Source organism: Neocloeon triangulifer, unplaced genomic scaffold (genome assembly GCF_031216515.1).
Source record: "Neocloeon triangulifer isolate White Clay Creek 2 clone unplaced genomic scaffold, ASM3121651v1 ptg000003l, whole genome shotgun sequence".
NCBI classification, from domain to species: domain Eukaryota; kingdom Metazoa; phylum Arthropoda; class Insecta; order Ephemeroptera; family Baetidae; genus Neocloeon; species Neocloeon triangulifer.
Window position 1 is genome coordinate 9,269,907 of NW_026775546.1, and position 19,085 is coordinate 9,288,991.

Below are 19,085 nucleotides of genomic sequence, written 5' to 3' on the forward strand. Positions count from 1 at the left end.
GTCAAAATTTCTCACGATTTTCAAACTTACAAGTCACTTTGAAAGTGTTTTTTTTTTAAGTTTTGTTAATTCTGACATTGGATATTGCCTATTGGTCACTAAGATAACATTACCTGTGATACAAACTTTTTTAAAAATATATTTTGTTTATGAAAGAATTTTTAATTTGAAAATTTAGAATGTTTAGAGAATTTATTATTAATTTCTAGACTATTTTAATAATATTTTTAGACCTTTCTATTTATAAGATCATTTCTAAGGATCATTAAAAAAAAATTTTCCGCCACTCTAGTATTATTTTAAATTTTTCTTTCAGGTGTGAGCAGGATATATCATTGATTATAATTTTTTACACATTCATTAGGTGCCCAGGGCAAACAGGAAACAACTAACGGTTTGCGTAGGACGGCTTGAAGTAAAACCAGAAGCACAAATATTGGACTGAACCATGAGTGACTCACGCTCTCATTTTTTTTATTATATTTTTTTTTTAATACATTTTAATCATTCAACTCACGTAAGTAATGTATGTATATAAATTTATTATTTATCGTGCTACAGGTACCTCCGACAAAAATTCTCGGATGCAGAAAAAGTTCCGCACGCAGTTGAATTAAAAATGGCCTCGCATACAAAACGAATCAGACTAATTAGAAAAATTAGTGCGTCTGGGTGAGACGATTTTCACCGGTTTTCGTGAAACAACCCTTCCTTCCTTCCTTCTTGCTTTAAAAATTCTATGACTGCTTTCTCTCCAGCTGCGAGTCGATGTGGTCCAAATAGGAGGTGCCAACTTTGACAAGGCTGTAGCATGAGGCTACGCCGACCAAGGTCGCAAGGTTGGTGTTCTCGGGCAGGTAGCTCTTGGCCACGGCGAATAACAGCAGCGAGCCAAAGTTGAACAGCAGAGCACCGTAAACGCTGTGACAACATTATCAATTGTGTGTATTACAAATTAAGATGCGGGAAACGGAACAACTTAATAAAACAACAACAAAAATAGACTAGAGCCATTTAAGTGCTATGTTATTCTTGAAAGAAAAAAAAATACTCTTTTTTTTTGGCACCATGAATGAATTTTAATGATTTCTTCAAATTAATTCAAAAGTCCTAAACTTTTTAATATCCGATAAGGTGTAAAACTATGATAAAATAAATAGAACAGACTGAATAAATTTTTTTTATAGAATGGTTAAAAAAAATTAAATATTATTTTGATTCGCATAATCCCTGCAAATGATGTAATGTTATGCAACCCACGCCAGCAGCTGAACATAACAGGTTGCCTAGTTTAATATTTCCGAGGACCGCGGGCATTGCAACGTGACTGGCATTTTCTTTTTAAAAAGCAGAGAGAAAATATAGAAACTTTGTATTTGAAAATTTATAGACCAAAAATGAGCAGAACTTGTTGAATAAACTTCACAAATTGGCAGAAGTGCAGAAGACAAACAGAATTTGGTAATTTTCAATTGGTAAATAAAGGTTAAAGGTAAGAAATGAAATATAATTTTAACTGCTTTAATGATTTGTTGTTAAATTTCAGCAATTATTTCATTCACAATTACACGAAAAGCAAAAATAATAAGCACAAAGAAATATGGAAAATTAGCATTGGAGCTCAAAAAATGAAAAAACAAGAGTCATAAAATAAATATCTATTGGAGACGTTATTATAGTTTAATTATTATTTTTTTTAAGCTTAAATTAATGATGTACTAAAATGTATCAATTTACATCTGTGATTGTAATTATAATGAATATTTATTAGATAATAACCTAATTCATTATTGGAAAGTAGACAAATCATTACCCCATTTCCAGCAAAAAAAAACCTTTTAAAAATAAAATTTAAATTTTTAATCAAATTAATTCTCATTTTAATATAAAATTTCAAGAGTAAATTGTAATTTTTGTAAAGAAATATAAGAAAAACACCAAATTATTATCAAAGTCCGAGTTGAATAATATAATTAATTTAATTTTTTTACCTGAATGAGAGTCTAAGCTGTGTTGGTGCTGACTGCAAGTGTGGCCTGTTGTAAAGGTACAACCCTGTTCCCAGGGTGGAACACGCCAGCAAGGTGCTCGTTATATCTTTTTTCGGGAACAATCTTAAAAAACCAAGGATTAATTAATTTCAAGAAAATTTTTCCTCATAGAGACATACTTGTAGAAGATTCGCGGGTTCATCGAGTTGATCGAAAGACCGGCAAAGCTGGCCACCCCCTGTGCGGGGAGGTAGAAGAAGAGAAGATTGTGTTTGTTGGGACATTTGAGGCCCAGTCGGCCGAACAGAGATTTTGAATGCGCCGGCTTTCCGTCTGCCATCGCCAAAAATGTCGAGAAAACGTTCGGCAATTGCGTAATCCAAAAAGATCTCTCCTGCACAGCTGACTGAGAAAGGTGTGTGGTCGTCGTGGGAAAGGGTTGGTCTATTCGCCGAGAGATGACGCGTTAATACACCGAGGGTCATCCATTCATAAAAATATAAAATAAATTCTTCAAGTGTTTGTAATACACAATAAATCCATAACTTTACATTTTACTATGTATCAAAGTCAAGAAAATAATTAATTTAAATTTGATTAAAATCATAATTTTATAAAATTACTGAAAACAATTACATATTAATTTAAACATTAAATTTATTTTAAGATTTTTGTTAGACCTGAAAAAAATCACTAATTTTATTTCACGTTGTTTTTCTGCTTTTTTTAGGTCTAGAAACATTTTATGGCGTAAACATATAAAAGAAAAATATAAATTTAAAATGACATGCAGCTTTGGCGCCTTATTTCAAATTGAGCGCCCCCACCAAGTGCCGCCATTTGTAAAGTCTGCGTGTCATTCGTCCTGATCATATGATCGACGGGAGCCGTGGTACCTTGATACCTTCGGCTTTGGCGTTCCTCGAGACCTGAGCGATCTGAAGACAAATCGTCGGCTGCGTCCGAATTCGCAAGCCTGACCGCGCTAGGTCGACGAGCTGGTCATGTGAAAAGCGGTGCTGTTTCCGCACAGAGAGCAGTTTTCGCCCGCAGTTTGAGTTTGTTGACCTGCAGAGAGTCTGGTGCTCCTCTCAAGCGAGAGAACCATGGCTCTGCGGAAGGTGAAGGGAAACCTTGAGCGGATGTTCGACAAGAATCTCACTGACCTGGTCAGAGGCATCCGAAACAATAAGGAAAATGAGGTTGGAATTTCAGTCAAATAAAAAAAATATATTCGCTTTAAATATTTTATTTAATAAAAAAAGATTAAATTTTTTATCTAATTGTTTTTTTAATTCCTTAATTTTGCAGGCAAAGTTTATAGCGCAATGCATCGAAGAAATCAAGCAAGAGCTGAGACAAGAAAACATATCAGTCAAAGCGAATGCTGTTGCCAAACTGACCTACGTAATTGAATCTTTTTTATTAAAGTTGAATATCTTAAATTAAAAAATATTTTGTCCTCTAGCTGCAAATGATGGGTTACGACGTAAGTTGGGCTGGATTCAACGTCATCGAAGTCATGAGCTCGACCAAGTTCACCTACAAAAGAATTGGCTACCTCGCTGCCTCCCAAACCTTTCACCCTGACACAGGGGTGACCTCGTTTAATTTTTTTAACTGAGCAATATACTAATATTTAATAAATTCAGCTTTTGATGCTGACGACGAATATGGTGCGCAAAGACTTAAACAGCCAGAGTCAGTATGAGGCCGGTCTGGCACTCTCCGGCCTTTCATGCTTCATCAGTCCTGACCTGGCTCGTGACCTGGCCAATGACATCATGACCCTAGTTTGTCTTACATTTCTTTATTTTGAATTAAATTTTAATTTTGATATTGTTTATAGTTGTCGTCGACTAGGCCGTATCTTCGTAAAAAGGCCGTTCTCATGATGTACAAAGTGTTTCTTCGATTTCCTGAAGCGCTCCGGCCAGCCTTTCCTCGGCTAAAAGAAAAACTGGAAGACCCTGATTCTGGTACGCCCCATGTACACCGATGGCATAATAATTTTTATGCAAATTTTACATCAATTTAATTCAACAGACCTTGTTGTGAAAATATTTTGTTTTAGAGGGGAAGTTTATCTTTAAATTTTTTTAAGACCCTGTTTTTTTCTTATAATTTACAGACATATTATTTCTACTTCCCTATCCTATTATTATACTTCCTTTTTTAGTATTCATAATTTTATTTTACATTAAGTAAATATTTTTTGTTGTTTTACATTTCTGGAATTTATTATTATTGAAACGATTCTTGCCCATTTTGCAGGAGTGCAATCGGCTGCAGTGAATGTGGTTTGCGAACTGGCGCGAAAGAACCCGAAGAACTACCTGAGCTTGGCGCCCGTCTTCTTCAAGTTGATGACCACCTCAACCAACAACTGGATGCTCATCAAGATAATCAAGCTGGTAAGTAGCCAGTGCGAAAATTCGCATATTTAACCTTCTCTGTGCCCCTTTTTGGAGTTTGGAGTTTTCACTCACGTGGAGCCCCGAGTCGGGCAAAAACTGACTCGTCCCTTGTTGGACCTGATAAGCAGGTCAGTTCTCAGTCCGCCCCGAATTATGCCAAACGCTTCTATCATAGTCTGAACCATCGCTCATGTTTGCCCCCTTGCTTCTTCCGTTGCAGTTTGGCGCACTTACACCGCTAGAACCACGACTCGGAAAAAAGCTTATTGAACCCCTCACCAACTTGATCCACAGGTAAAATCTCCTTGCTTGCCATTCCGTGTTTCACTAGAGGCTTGTGTTTCACAATTGATTGAAAAAGTGAATGCTTATCAAACCCTTTTCGTTTTAGCACTTCAGCCATGTCTCTCTTGTACGAGTGCATTAACACAGTGATAGCAGGTTGGAAATGATTTGGAATTTAAATAAGTGTATTTATAAATTTGTCTAGTTCTTATCTCCATATCGAGCGGAATGCCAAACCACAGTACCTCCATTCAGCTTTGTGTCCAGAAACTTCGGATTCTGATCGAGGACTCTGACCAGAATTGTGAGTTTAATATTTAAAATATACACAATTTGACGCTTAAATCATTCTAGTGAAATATCTTGGCCTCCTGGCTATGTCGAAAATCCTGAAGACCCACCCGAAATCTGTTCAGTCCCACAAAGACTTGATTTTGCAGTGCCTTGATGACAAAGACGAGTCCATAAGGCTGAGAGCTTTAGATCTGTTATACGGAATGGTATTTTCCATAGCTTTCATGTCGACTCCGCTAAATTAATGATTTTTCTTTTAAGGTTTCCAAAAAGAATTTGATGGAAATTGTGAAGAAGCTGATGATCCACATGGACAAGGCTGAGGGCACCAGTTACAGAGATGAACTGCTGTCCAAAATTGTTGAGATCTGCTCGCAAAACAACTACCAGCACATAACCAACTTTGAATGGTACCTTAAAATTAACCTTGTTAAACTTTATGCAACTTAAAATGATTTAGGTATGTGAGTGTGCTGGTTGAACTAACGAGAATGGAGGGCACAAAGCACGGACCATTGGTGGCCAACCAGCTTTTGGACGTTGCGATCCGAGTTTCAGCTATTCGCAGCTTTGTCGTTGCCCAGATGGCCCTGCTTCTTGACAACGCTCACTTCATCACAGGCTTCTCTCAACGAGCAAGCATGTGTGAAGTTTTGTATGCAGCTGCATGGATCTGCGGAGAGTTTTCTGAGTGAGATCGATTTTTTTACAAAAATTTTTCATCTTAATAAACCCTCTTTTCTAGGTTTTTGCCAGACACAAAGTCAACTCTGGAAGCCCTTCTCCGAGCTCGAGTCTCATCCCTTCCGGGTCACATCCAGGCTGTCTATGTCCAGAACATCATGAAGCTCTACGGTCGACTGTTGACTGCAAACGTGGACGATGCAAACATCGACTCAGACATGGTTGCTAAGTCGATGGTTGAAGAAATTTCTGAGCTCGTTGCTGGTCGTTTGCCTTCGTTTGTGGAAAGTAGCGAGTTAGAAGTGCAAGAAAGAGCTTCGGTTGCCCTACAGCTGGTCAAGTTTGTCCAGAAACAAATGGGAAAAGGCCAGGCTGCTGGACTAGGAGCTGAAATTGTTTCTCTGTTCGACGGAGAGCTCAACCCTGTGGCTCCAAAAGCGCAAAAGAAGGTGCAGGTGCCAGAAGGGTAAGTTGAATATTTAAAGTAATTAATATTTCCTCTAAATCTTTCTTAATAGCTTGGATTTGGATGAGTGGATAAATGAACCCCCGCCGTCTGAGAGTTCCGACTCGGAACCTGAAATAGAAAGGCCGAATCTTTTTTCGGCAGGAAATGCCGAAAATTCTTATTCTGAGTCATATCAAGGGGCAAAACCAGTTGAATTGACTCAAGAAGAACTTCAAAAAGTGAATATTTCATACTTTTTTGTTTTGTTATTAATTTAAAAATTATTTCGTAATTAGCATCGAGATGCGAGAAAGTTTGAGCAAGCGAGCAACCCTAACTACTTGAAGGGCGGCACTTCGGAAAGCAAGTCCAACTATATTGACGTCTCAGAAGTGCCTGTGGCTCAATTAGATCTTCCTGTTAGCCTGAAGATTCCAGGCTTGGTTTCCTCTGACCATTATCTGAAGGAACAAAAGGAGAAGGTCACTAGCAAGAAAAAAGTAACAAAGAAGAAGAAAAAGTCAAAGAAGAGCAAAGGTTAGACATCAAGCAAATTAATTTTATTTTGTTTTCATGTCGACTGATTTTCAGAATCGAGTGATGAAGAAGAATTGGCCACTCCCTTGCATGTAGTCAACACTGACGTAGGTGAAATGCCCGAGGGCGCTTCGTTGTCCGACGGCCAGGACGATGAAAACAACGACTCCAATGATCCTCATAGAGCTCTGGACATCAATCTAGACGAGTATGACAACTCATGAGAAAATGATGATTTTATTCTGAAATATTTTTTAGGCCATTACGAGCAGAAGAGAAATTGCCTGTTCGAAGTCACAGAGAAGCGCCACCATCAAAGTTGGAAGTCGTGGGGTTGAAAGATGAAGGCAGCAAGAAGAACAAAAAGAAAAGTTTGAAAAAGGAGGACAAGAAGGAAAAAACAAAGAAGAGTAAGAAGGAAAAATCTGTTGTTATGGACTTGATCCAAAATGGAGAACATCCGAATCCACCAGCAAATGTAAATTGCTACTCTTTTTAACAAACTGTTAAGTAATCAATTCGTATTTAGGAGCCAAGCACTGATTTCTGGCTGGATCATGCAGACTATGAGGCAATGCCCGACACTTCAATGTCAAAATCTCTGTTGGAAGAGCAAGAGAACGGAAAGACAAAGAAAAAGAGCTGCAAGTCCAAGGAGAAGACAAAGGTAAATTTACAAGATAGTTTAAATTGAATTTGACACTTATCGGCTGATTCTTAAGGACAAGAAAAAGCGAAAGGAGAAAAATGTGATCAAGTCTGAAGACACCGACTCTCTAGCCACTGACATTGCCTCGTTGTCGGTAGAGCCAAGTTTTGTTCCCAACTTTGTCCAAGTTGCAAGCAACAAGGATAAAACCGTTTCAATTGTAATATTTTAAGAAAATTACTCTTTTGGTATTAATACTTTTATGTTTAGTCTACCCTTCCACAATTGAGTGGCAGCCAACTGCTTATAAGTGTCACAGTCAACAACACAACAGTTTCACCTCTACGAAGTGCCGAAATTAGTTTTTCTAAAAATGCTGACCTTGAGCTCATTCCTGTAAATATGACACATTTCATACAATTTTTGCTTTGACTGAATGATTTTCTGTAGGATGGCTTGAAAACCACCGAATTTGGCTCCTACCGTTTCCAGCAAGAGTTCCCTCCAGGCTGTTTAACATTCCCATTGCTTTTCAATGTTGCGAATGTCAACAGTGCCTACAACGTCAAAGCTACCGTTATTTTTAATTTAGAGGTATAAATTTACTTTAAAATTGGTAATTTTATATCTAATAAAATTTTCAGTCCAACCAGGACAAAATAGATCTTGCGGTCAATGTGCCGTCTGCACTTTTCCTGAAGCCAATGCCAATTTCTGGCTCTGATTTTGCTGAAAAACTTGCTAGCGGTGATATGCAGCATCTTACTTCTAAGAAATTCCAAACTAAGAAGACTTTCAAAGAGGTCAGTTAATAATATAAGCAAAGTAATAATAAATTTTTTAAACAAATTCAAATTCAGGCCCTGGGTTTCTGCATGGCTATTTTCTGTCTGGTGGAGCAAATAGGGGACACGGCGTCCCTGTCGGCGCAAACACCGAAGGGCCAGCAGGTCTTTTTACTACTAAAATCACAGGTATTTGAAAGTTTTATTTTTATTAACATTTTGCTTAATTAATGATGCTAGGGTGGAACATTGAGTCTCGACGGAAAGAGTGACAACCAAGAACTGATTGAGAACGTCGTCCAGTGGCTGCAGCAAGTTTTGTCTGCCTGATCGAATCCCAGAGGGAACATCAACAAGCATATTATCGAATATTCAATTCTGGTGATTATATATGGACTTCACATTCCACTTAACCAAAATTGGTGACAAAGTGTAAGCGGATCAAAAATTGTGCATTTTTGCCTGTTATATTACGCAGATGGAGGGCACTCCAAAAATTACTGACTATTGAAGTAAACTATGTGTTGTTGATTGTAATAAAAATCATGCAGTGCAATATTAATACTTTAGTAAATTTTTATATTAATATCTTGCATTTGAGACTTTTTAAATTTACTAAAAATGTGTTTGAAGGAAAAGGCAACAGTCAACCGAGGCTAAAGTTGTGGGATGTGGTGCATTTATTATTCTGGAAATTAAAGCTAAATTCTTACTATTGATGATGGACTTTTTCCAGAAATTCATTATATTTCTTAAACATTGATTTTTCTTCAATGAGCAAAGCATAACGATTTGTTTCGATTGGAATTCAACCAATAAACAAATATAAAAAATACAAATAATATATTTTAGCGCCTGAAATTTGTCTGGGTATGCAGCCAGTATGGCGCGCGTGTTCAAGTGGTTGCCTACGTGGCGCCACTCGCTCCGTCTGCCGGCCGGCGTCGGAAGAGCGCAGAAATTTGATCCGCATTATTGCGAGTCGTGCTGGCAATCATCGGGTCTGCTCCCACAGCAACTGCCCAGCCAGCCAACTGGTTCCTCTCTGTCCTCCTCGTGCTTTGGTCAAACAAGGCAGCCGAGTTTGGGGTCCGATGGCGGCGACCCTCTTACCTCCCGTCAGGTACACCAGGAATCTATTCCTGCGCTGCGTCTCTGCCATCTATTTGATCGCCTTCCTCTCCATTTACGTGCAGATTCCCGGTGAGTTTTCACAGAAAGATGAATAATTGATTGCTCTATTAGCTTTCAATTTTAATTGCACCATGAAATGACCTTTGATTACTTTTTTTATTTTAGCTTCTAAAATCGTAAATAATTACTTTCTAATGCTGGATATTAAAATTACACCAATTTAAAAAGTCTTATCAATGTATCGATTTTAAACTTCTTTCACAATTTTTAATTTAAATTTCTGTAAAAGTGAAGAATATATCCTGAAGTCGCAGCGAATGTTGTAATATCCTTGTCAATGTCACCCTCCGTCACATGACCGCCTTTGTCTGTGTAAGAAGCAAAAGCTATTATACCTTGTTGAAACGTGACACCCCTGTGGTCTTGGTTCGCATTTTGCCATACCGCAAAATCAACTTTTTTATGATCCGAATGCGAAACCTGCCCATTTGACCCTGGTAATAAAATAAACTCCAAATTATACAACTTTGAAAGACTTGATAGACATCCATACAAAAAGTAAAAGGTTCTGTTTGAATAAAATAATGAATTCTAAAATTACAATTAATTTGACCTCCAAAGCTATGTAAAAAAATTCATTGCATCATCTCGCCATCCAGCAAAGGAACGATATTAAAAAAAAAAATCCAAATAAAGTGGCAGTTTTAGAATAGTTTTAAATATGAAATCGTTTAAAATTATTTAATTTTTTCTTGCAGCTTAATTTGAAGTTTTTTTTAAATCCTTGTTATTTTAACAAAATAAATATTTTAAGACTGCACCTCAGAAGTCCAAAGACATTTGATATTATTGATGCAATGCGGAACAATGGAAGCGCGGTGTGTCTCAAAAAGCTGACATGCCCTTTGTATAGTCAAGATGCAACGTCTGATGATAACGAAAAATCGATTTATTCCATTTTTTTCTCTCTCCCCCAGGGCTGAACGGCAGCAATGGGATTTTGCCGGCCAAGTCTCAACTCGAGTCAAGCAGGAGCAGATCGCTGCTCGAACAAATATATGCAAAACCAACACTTGTGTGGCTTGCGCCTCTTTTGGGCCTCGACACCGAGCACGCCCTGGAGCTGATTGCACTACTAGGGTCTTTCCTCGCATTTCTCGGGTGCGTTATTGCATAAGCCCCATTTATAATAAAAATTAACTCTCGCAAGAAAAAGAAATTAATAATTTTTTTGATATTCCAGAACCGTTAGTCAAAAGGCGTGCATTTCGCCAACTTTCCTTCTGCTCTGGATATCCTACCTGTCGCTTTTCCAAGTCAATCCTGTCTTCATGGGCCACCAGTCGTATGTTTTATTAATGAAGGAAATGTATTTAAAAATTATTGAATAATTCATAGGGACAAGCTTTTGCTGGAGACCGGCTTTCTCTGCGTGCTACTCGCTCCCTTCCTGCCAAAGGACACAAAGAAAGAGGCGGCCAAAGATGCGGTTGTCCTCTGGATGGTCAAGTGGTTACTTTTCAGACTGATGTTCTCAACCTGCATAGTCAAGTTCACCACCAAGGGTAGCAGGCTGTGGTGGCAACTAGCAGGTATAATTATATTAAATAATGGGAAAAAGTGAAAAATAAAATTATAAAATTATTATTTGAAGGTCTGGACGTTTACTTTGAGGTGCAGTGGCTGCCGAATTACCTTTCATGGTACTCGCACCACCTACCCCAATGGTTTCTGCATCTTTCAACCCTCTACACCCACTTCACTGAAGTGGTGGTGCCCTTTTTCTTCTTTGTGCCTTTCCACCTTGCATCTGTGATAGCATTTTACTTCCAGGTAATTTATAATTTTAATTAAACACTTTAAATCGTAATTTAAATAACCCCTAAAATTTCCAGATATTCCTACAACTGTGCATTCTGTTCACTGGCAACTTTGGCATTCTCAATTTGCTCATTTGCATTCTATGCATCTCACTACTTGACGATCGCAACTTTTTAGAGGGACCATCAAAAAGTATTTCTATGCATTTTTATTAAACTGAAAAATCTAGCTTAAAATTTTAGACTCGCCGCCAAAATATTCGCAAGTCTCAAAAATGGCTTCCTTGGCTTTGTACGGCCTTTCTTTTGTCCTCGCATTCAAAGCGCTCGGATTCGGTCCCAAAGGACTTGAAGTTCAAGGTAGAAATAACTATATATAGAGTATTCTAAAATAAAAGTCAAAATTTTAAAGGCTCGGACGAAAAGGGAGTGGAGGAATTTTTGCGCTGGTTTGCACCACTTTTCCCCGGAATCGCGGTTGTCGCTTTTTGCGTTGAGTGTGGTAAACGAGTCACAAAGTTGCTTCTGCAGAGCGATGGCTGCAAGGACAAAATTTTACCACTCTTCATTCTCGTTTTGCACATTCTCGCTTGCATCGCCGTCATTGGATTGAGTGCCGTTAGTTTCATACAGTTCCAAATTTATTGTTTGATACTTTATGATAAAAATTCAGGTGTCGTTTTCGTCGATGCGCCCGCCGAGCGCCAAGGAACCACAAATGCTGACCGCCCTTCGCCCGATCTACAGCAAGGCCCACAAGTGGCACATCACCAGCTCCTATAGCATGTACCTGCAAATCGACGAAAAAGGCGAACGCAAGGAAGTGATACTCGAAGGTTCGAATTCGCTGAAGGGGCCGTGGATCGAGTATAACTTCAGATACAAACCAGGAAACGTCAACAGATCTCTGCCCATCATTGGTAAAAAATTTTATTCATTATAAAATTTAATCTGAATTGATTTATTTTTATCCTTTTCACTAATATTCAGCAATAATAATAAAGAATAAAAAAAAACTTTGATTAAAATTTAAAAATCAAATGAGAAAAAAAGTTGAGAGTTGAAAAAGAAATTTATACACATGTTTATAAAAGATTTTTAAATATTTCATCCTAATTTTATTTACAACCTTTCTGGTTTCAATTAATTGTAAAATTCGATTTATTAATCATGGATTTCTTAAAATATTAAATTATAAATTTGTTGTTTAGTACCGCACCAGCCACGATTGGACTGGCAAATGTGGTACACTGGAATCAGCACATATCAACACAATCCCTGGATCCTGAGTCTAGCATATCGCCTTCTCCAAGGCCAACACGACGTCCTTCAACTGTTGGATCCTTACAACCCATTCCAACTTCCGCCTAAATATATTAGGGCGTCACTTTACACCTACAAATTCACCCCCTGGTCTGAAAAGTGAGAAATAATTATAAGCTTTTTTTCTTTCCAATTATTTATAATTGAAAAGAATAATTATCCAAATTTTGAAAAAGAATACGATAAAAAAAATTATTAATTTATAGCAAATTTGGTTCGGCGTGGTGGACAAGAGTGCGGAAGGCCGACTACTTCCCGATCTACTCGGTGGACCACCCGCCCCTGCTCGACTTCCTCAAGCAACACAAAGTCTTGGGCGCAAAGGACTGGCCGCTGCGCTCCCACTGGCTCGCGTCCCTCCTTGAAATGATCAGGACAAAACTTGACCCGTCTGTGTTCACCTGGTCCATCCTTATGGCGGCATTTGCACTGGTCATGAGTGGCACACGTTGAATGAATTAAACAAAAATTACAATAGCAATGTAGCAACCTGACACGACAACGAATGTAATTGTTTTCACTGGAATGGCAATAAAAATAAATTGTAACCATCGTTTTGGAAAAAAACTAAAATTGACTAAAATATATTTCATCTAAAGTGGATTGCGTGGAATATCACAAAAAAAAATTAGTTATAAAAAAGAGTAGATGCTATAATTGGAAGTAAAAATATTTATCATAAGGAATTAAAGGGAATTCACTAATTCTTTAATATTATCAGAAAAATAGCTTTTGAAAACAATTGAGAAAATTTTTACTATAGGGAACACCAATAATTTTTACCCAGATAAAATATTTTGAATATATAGATAACTATCAATTAAAAACAAAAACGAATTTTTATTTTTATTATCAAACGTTTTAGAAAATTGATTCTCAAAATAAAAGATTTATACAATTCTGTAAAAAAGATGAAGCAATTCCCTTGTATACCTGCCGTGATAAGTAATAAGTTTAATATAAAAAGAAACTACCACACACGACGATTTCACCACTTTCAACCTTAAAACGACCTCAAGCGCTCCACATACGGCACAAAATAAGAACAGTCGATAATATTTCAATAAAAAAAGCACACGATAAAGCGGCAAACACGAAAATCGCCAAACCCCAAGAGGAGAAAGCCACCCTTGCAGCATCTCGTCAGTGCCAGTCACCTTTTTTCCAGTGCAATATAGTTTAATGTTGACAGTTGTTGCCGGGCAACCCCCACGTATATAAACTGCCCAAGGGAGAAAGGCCCGGGCAGATTGCGGAAGGGAGCAGATCGAGATGCCGACGGCGGCCCAGGCCCGAATTTCGACTCGTCACGTGCCCGCTTTCAGCACACAGGCCACGCAGAAACACGTCAAAGTGCAGCCGCCACCACGAGCAGAGGCCAGCAGGCCGCGGCCACTCTCCCGACCCACTGCGTTCAGGAGATTTTATGAAAGGGGTGATTTTCCGATTGCCCTCGAGTTTGACACGTTTGGCCACAAAATCGCTTGGAAAGTAGGTTTTTTTCATAATAATAAATACTTCACGAATCGTTCAACTATTAACTATATGTGTTTAATTTCTTTAAAATTAAGAAATTTTTAAGTTTAAATAAAATTTATTTTGTTCAAAGTCGGAGAAATTGGGGGGTGAGATTAATTGGTCTATTTTCAGGTCAGCCTAGACAAATTGGACTTTCACCACTACCTGCCCTTGTTCTTTGATGGATTGTGTGAAACCGACCATCCGTACACGTTTTTTGCACAGAGAGGGATCGCTGACATGCTAGAACACGGCGGCTCGAGAATTCTTCCCGTTGTTCCTCTGCTCATCATCCCCATTAGAAGTGAGTTTCTCTTTGAAATTAGAGATACAAAAAAATCGGTTTGATCATAACTCTTTAATTTATTTAAATCTGTCATATTATTGTAAAAAATGAATTTTTTTTCTCTCAACTCTCAAACAAAAAGTTATTTAAATGAAACTAAAAAAAATTTAAAAGTAAAAAAAATGACATTTAAACAAATTAGCGCTTTGCATGAATCAAAATTTGGTTATCAAATTAAAGAACCTCTCTTCCCTCTCGAAATTATATTCATTCTTGACCCAATTCGAGATATAAATATTCGCACCCTCGAAAGTACAATTTTTATTCTACCCCATCAGAGAGCTCAAGCAACAATCTTAATCTTAAAAATTATTATTCAATTTTTTGATGCTTATGCAAGAACCTTGGACAAATTTTTCAATTTTAGTTGGGCATGGGAATTTCTTTTTTATCGCAAATCTTGACGAAAATGAAAATTTTTACCTATTGAATTGAATAGTAAACAATCTTTATTTTTACATGTTCTTCATTATAAACACCCGGAAATCATCAAGGTTTTCAACTTTCTCCTAATAATCTAGAAATTTTTGTATCTATAGACGCCCTAAACACAAGACACCCTGAGATCGTGTGCAACACCCTGAAGGTCCTGCAGCGACTGGTGACAGCGGCCGACCTGGTTGGTCAGGCCCTGGTGCCTTACTACCGGCAAATTCTGCCGGTGCTCAACCTGTTCAAGAACAAAAACAGTGAGTAAATAATGCTGGGGCGTCCGGGGAACAATAGAGCGACACTTTTGTGTGTCTCATATCACCGCCGTGAAACCGAAGAAGACGACTGGAAATTCGATCGGCCTGTTTTTGTTGGGCAACTTGACGCATATAAAGAGCCATTTAGCGGCGGCGGCAAACTTTATATTCTCACTCGGAAGGTGTGAATTTTTTTGTTTTATTATTTGCCTCTGTGCGTGCACTTTTGCTTTTTTTGTAACAATTGAACAGGCCACTTGACGTAAAAAGGAAAAACCAGACTTCATGGAAGCAGCTAGAAAATCTTTCAACAGCATATAATAAAATATATAAACTGTGTTATTACGGTATTTTTTCAAGTTATGAATTTTTATATATTTTTTCTTTTTTTTTACCCACAAAAATTTAATTTTAAATTTTTATCCTGAATGCAGGGAAATTTCTTTACAAATTTCAGCAAAGAAACAAATGAGTAATATTTTAATACATAATTTGATGATTTTCTTGAATTTCACCTCTGCAGAAAGAGTAAAAATATTTTTACTTTTAAAAGAACCCTAAAATTTCAACAAATGTGGTTCCTGCTGCAAATTCAAAATTTACTTCTTTTTCCATATTTAATTGATCTTTTTTATTTTTTAGTAAATACTGGGGATGGAATTGACTACAGTCAGCACAAACGACAAAACATTGGCGATTTGGTGCAAGAAACTCTGGAAGTTCTGGAACGCTACGGTGGCCAGGACGCCTTCATCAACATTAAATACATGATTCCCACTTATGAATCTTGTTTGATTGTCAGTTAGAAAAGTTATAGAAATTATAATTACAAAAAGTGTTTGTGTTTTCTTTTCCAATCAATTATTAAAAATACAAAACTTGTAACCACGCCGACGTTATTCTAAAGTTGAGCTCAAGAATTCTGTAAGTATAATAGACTGACAAGTTATATAGAACGGATTTTTGTAACTTTCTCAATGTCATTCAGCACAAAGTACACAAATGGCTCACAGAGGTAACTTTGTCCCAGTGGAGAGAGAGTGCATTTGAAAAGCAATTCCGCTCTAGGACGAATAAAGAATTATTGCAAAGCATTCAGCTCTTGATCGTTTTATTTCGCATGAAATTGGTCGATTCAGAAAATGGCACACGGTCCGTTTCCTTAGAAAGAAGTAAGCAAAAAAATTGGCGGAGAAATAAATAATTCTCCTTTTCTGATTTTTCGTAGAATTTTGCTGAGGAATTTTAAGCGGCACATAAGTACATGAATGTTTCATAAATCGAAGAGAGGCGGTTATTGTAAAACATGCAAAACACCATTGGCAGTGTGATAAAATTTATTTAAAACATTTTGAGAGAGTGGTGCGAAATTCACAATTTTTGAATAATTTATTCGAGCCATAAATTCCTCCTTCGGTGACGCTCGCTCGTCCTTTCATGAATTATGAAAAAAACTGTTAGGTACAAAAAAAAGTGAGCCGAAATACTTCAAGTCGGCCAACAACGGGAAAAAGTTTTTTTTTATAAATAATTTTTCCTCTTTCACCAGCAGTTTTCCGCAGCCGTGTGGCTCTCTGCGCGGTCACCTTCAATTATTCCCGTCAGCAAAGCATTTGAAAGTCGAATAAAGCAGCGCGGACTGTTATAGAGCATCTATCACCTACCGCGCGGGAGCGATCTCATCGAATAAATTCAGTCTGCAGCATTTTTGTGTGTCACATCGTCATCATGCAAATCGCGGGCAGACTCGGAAATTGGCGCTCATGCAAATTCGGGGCAAAAAATCATCCCGGCCTCCGCCAGTGTCTCCCGTGATTTGCTCGCTGTTGCTATGCCGCCCTTTTTTTCTCGTTCCGCCGTCACGTGGTAATTAATTCCAACCGGCTCTATGCCGTGCATTACCATAGATCTAGTTTAGCAATTGGAAAACTTTTGCTAGCTAGGGGACATATCGATTTGTAATTCATTTGTTCTCTCTTTTTGTGTGACGCGAAAGCGACTCCTCCGTGTTCAGTGCAATGAATGCATTTTTCCGCAGGCTTTTTTTTCTGTTTGCCGAGAGTAGAGATTTTGTTATTGACACGTGCGCGCAGCCGGATATGAAAGGCCTGCTCGTTACGATTGTGGTTTACACTGGTTGTTTGACAGCAGCCGATCGAATATTGCTACACTTTTTATTTGCTGGAAAGTGAGGAAAAGCGCTAAAACCAAATGAGATTTTAGAATTTATAATAATTTATATACTTCCAAATTTTTTAGTTTTATGATTTTTTTTTAGATAATTGAATATAATAAGAATAATATTTTGCGTGACCATTTTTTTAATTTACGTATTTCAATTTCTGAAAATTAAGCTCATTCCTGATTTTACTGATTTTTTTATTTCATTTTTGACCAAAAGCTTCAGAGCTGAAATATCAAAAGAACTGAAAAAAGTTTAAAGTAAATTTAGAGACCAAGTTTGATTAATTGAATTTTGACTAAGAATTTTCCAAGCAACAATTAATATTTTACTCCAATATTGACAACTATTTTGATAGAAAAAGCAACTATAGAATTCAGCTTAGAGTGTTTAAATCTTTTCTGAACGCAATTTTTTTCTTCGAATTTCCAGCAATGAGACAATTTCTCAATGGAGACAAAGGCATCAATTACGATAAGGAAGGGAGGCAGAAAAAACTTGAAAAGAGCGCGCAATGAATCTTCCATTATCTCTCTCTCTTTTCTCAAGAGACCTGTTGCTTTTTCGACTGGGCTCTTTCCTCCCTGCTGATTCTCTATCACACTCTATATATCATACCATCAATTTGCGAGGGCGTTCAAGCTCAACCAACTAAATTTCCTCATAGCAACCTCAAAATTGTAATAAATCTCTACTTTAAATAATTTATCATCTGTAGCAAGATATTATCAGAGAAATTTCATTTTTTTACATTCTGATAATATAAAAATGTGTTTCAAGTAAATGAATAAAATTAGAATAAACGTTGATTCTTTGTAAATGATTTGCAGACTGGTGCAGTGTTTTAGTTCACTTCTTGCGAATCATTTTTTAAATTTTTTTACCGCAATTCCTTCAATTTTCTAGCAGATTTTTTATCCCTCTATGAATTTGGCAATTGGTAAAAAGTTTTTAGGATTTTGAAAGAACTTATTTTAATTTTATTAATAAAAAAAATTTACCTTAAAGAGTTGGTTTTCTACAAAAATCGGCGCTGTAATAAATCATGGAAGAAAAATTTTTTTTATAATTTTCCAAAATAAAGAAAAATTAATTATTTCACAGAATTTGTATAAAATTGTGAATAATTACTTTCTTGGGACTTAACTCTTTAAACAGCATAAAATTGGAGAAACTGGTGGTGCCGTTTAGTCAAAAAATACGTTTTATTTTTATTTTGTAGCATAAAAAATGACTAATATTTTAGACAAACAAACAAAAATATTAAAAAAAACTTTCAAAATTATCACCGCCATCACCAGTTATTTAGAAAAGAACACCTGAAAAAAATCAAACTCCAATTAAGAACTTGTTTGCTACATTAGGCGAAATTTTTTGCCAATGTTAAGAAAACAATTGGAAATTTGAATACCATTGTTGTAAAGATAAAGGCTTAATTTGAATGTCAATATGAAGGCCTTAACAAACCTTAACTCGACGTTTCTTTCAGTTAATCAATTTGGCTTCTCGGCAATCGCCACGAAAACATAATTAAGTCAGCAAGCATTTTTCTTTCCATCGATGAAAACTCCCCATTGAGTCGTTTGCGACAATGGCTTCCGCAAATGAAAAAGACCTTGCCAGCCAGTAATGAATAGAATTCCAGCAGCGAAGGAACAGAAAGAAAGACACAATTAGATTGGCAATTCTCCCCAGAGAAGCTTATTTCCTCTGAAGGGGCGGCGAGCCAGGCAAGGGTTTCCTTCACTGGGGCTGCTGCGAACTTTCCTCGCGCGACCGGTCTCTGCTCAAAACACATTCAGCCGCTCTCTCGTATTAATTTTCCAACATACCATATATATCTGTGCGTATAAAACTGTGTAAAAACTTTTCCAAGCTTCCAACTGAGGACAATTAATTACGAGTTGGCGAGTAATTGGAAAAGTGCCGCAACATGCAGACTTACGAATGAATAGTTCGGAATAATTTCCTCAGGCTATAATA

The 19,085-nt window shown here is 37.1% G+C and overlaps 4 protein-coding genes across 4 annotated transcripts; 3 read left to right on the plus strand and 1 right to left on the minus strand.

Annotated features, from left to right (window-relative positions):
• Positions 1-434: 434 nt before the first annotated feature.
• LOC132192442 (uncharacterized) lies at positions 435-2,409 on the minus strand. The gene is made up of 3 exons (XM_059612407.1): positions 2,171-2,409; positions 1,992-2,114; positions 435-921 (listed from the first exon to the last, which is right to left on the minus strand). The coding sequence occupies exons 1-3, from the start codon at positions 2,329-2,331 to the stop codon at positions 738-740; spliced, it is 468 nt and encodes a 155-aa protein (XP_059468390.1). The 5' UTR covers positions 2,332-2,409; the 3' UTR covers positions 435-737.
• A 436-nt stretch (positions 2,410-2,845) lies between these two features.
• Positions 2,846-8,654, plus strand: LOC132192812 (AP-3 complex subunit delta-1). The gene is made up of 24 exons (XM_059612975.1): positions 2,846-3,193; positions 3,303-3,398; positions 3,460-3,588; positions 3,644-3,784; positions 3,841-3,970; positions 4,266-4,405; positions 4,629-4,702; positions 4,800-4,849; positions 4,899-4,997; positions 5,048-5,193; positions 5,249-5,397; positions 5,448-5,678; positions 5,733-6,137; positions 6,190-6,358; positions 6,416-6,656; positions 6,711-6,864; positions 6,915-7,134; positions 7,186-7,323; positions 7,379-7,525; positions 7,576-7,701; positions 7,756-7,899; positions 7,950-8,108; positions 8,166-8,279; positions 8,331-8,654. The coding sequence occupies exons 1-24, from the start codon at positions 3,098-3,100 to the stop codon at positions 8,418-8,420; spliced, it is 3,588 nt and encodes a 1,195-aa protein (XP_059468958.1). The 5' UTR covers positions 2,846-3,097; the 3' UTR covers positions 8,421-8,654.
• Positions 8,655-9,036: 382 nt separating this feature from the next.
• LOC132192445 (lipase maturation factor 2-like) lies at positions 9,037-12,951 on the plus strand. The gene is made up of 11 exons (XM_059612409.1): positions 9,037-9,293; positions 10,202-10,385; positions 10,468-10,569; positions 10,623-10,816; positions 10,879-11,057; positions 11,120-11,237; positions 11,288-11,404; positions 11,457-11,662; positions 11,718-11,964; positions 12,256-12,466; positions 12,574-12,951. Exons 1-11 carry the CDS (start codon positions 9,185-9,187, stop codon positions 12,818-12,820), a joined length of 1,914 nt encoding a protein of 637 aa, XP_059468392.1. The 5' UTR covers positions 9,037-9,184; the 3' UTR covers positions 12,821-12,951.
• Positions 12,952-13,448: 497 nt separating this feature from the next.
• LOC132192769 (parkin coregulated gene protein-like) lies at positions 13,449-15,989 on the plus strand. Its single transcript, XM_059612874.1, has 5 exons — positions 13,449-13,509; positions 13,560-13,858; positions 14,018-14,189; positions 14,771-14,920; positions 15,563-15,989. The coding sequence occupies exons 2-5, from the start codon at positions 13,640-13,642 to the stop codon at positions 15,724-15,726; spliced, it is 705 nt and encodes a 234-aa protein (XP_059468857.1). The 5' UTR covers positions 13,449-13,509; positions 13,560-13,639; the 3' UTR covers positions 15,727-15,989.
• The last annotated feature ends 3,096 nt before the right edge of the window (positions 15,990-19,085 follow it).

Coding starts and splice junctions, on each gene's coding strand:
- LOC132192445 (XM_059612409.1), top strand. CDS start 9,185: ATGGCGGCGACCCTCTTACCTCCCGTCAGGTACACCAGGAATCTATTC. Junction 10,386..10,467: donor TCTTTCCTCGCATTTCTCGG/GTGCGTTATTGC, acceptor TTGATATTCCAG/AACCGTTAGTCAAAAGGCGT. Junction 10,570..10,622: donor GTCTTCATGGGCCACCAGTC/GTATGTTTTATT, acceptor AATAATTCATAG/GGACAAGCTTTTGCTGGAGA.
- LOC132192769 (XM_059612874.1), top strand. CDS start 13,640: ATGCCGACGGCGGCCCAGGCCCGAATTTCGACTCGTCACGTGCCCGCT. Junction 13,859..14,017: donor GCCACAAAATCGCTTGGAAA/GTAGGTTTTTTT, acceptor GTCTATTTTCAG/GTCAGCCTAGACAAATTGGA. Junction 14,190..14,770: donor GCTCATCATCCCCATTAGAA/GTGAGTTTCTCT, acceptor TTGTATCTATAG/ACGCCCTAAACACAAGACAC.
- LOC132192812 (XM_059612975.1), top strand. CDS start 3,098: ATGGCTCTGCGGAAGGTGAAGGGAAACCTTGAGCGGATGTTCGACAAG. Junction 3,971..4,265: donor ACTGGAAGACCCTGATTCTG/GTACGCCCCATG, acceptor CCCATTTTGCAG/GAGTGCAATCGGCTGCAGTG. Junction 7,135..7,185: donor ATCCGAATCCACCAGCAAAT/GTAAATTGCTAC, acceptor ATTCGTATTTAG/GAGCCAAGCACTGATTTCTG.
- LOC132192442 (XM_059612407.1), bottom strand. CDS start 2,331: ATGGCAGACGGAAAGCCGGCGCATTCAAAATCTCTGTTCGGCCGACTG. Junction 2,115..2,170: donor AACCCGCGAATCTTCTACAA/GTATGTCTCTAT, acceptor TGGTTTTTTAAG/ATTGTTCCCGAAAAAAGATA. Junction 922..1,991: donor CAGCTTAGACTCTCATTCAG/GTAAAAAAATTA, acceptor ATGTTGTCACAG/CGTTTACGGTGCTCTGCTGT.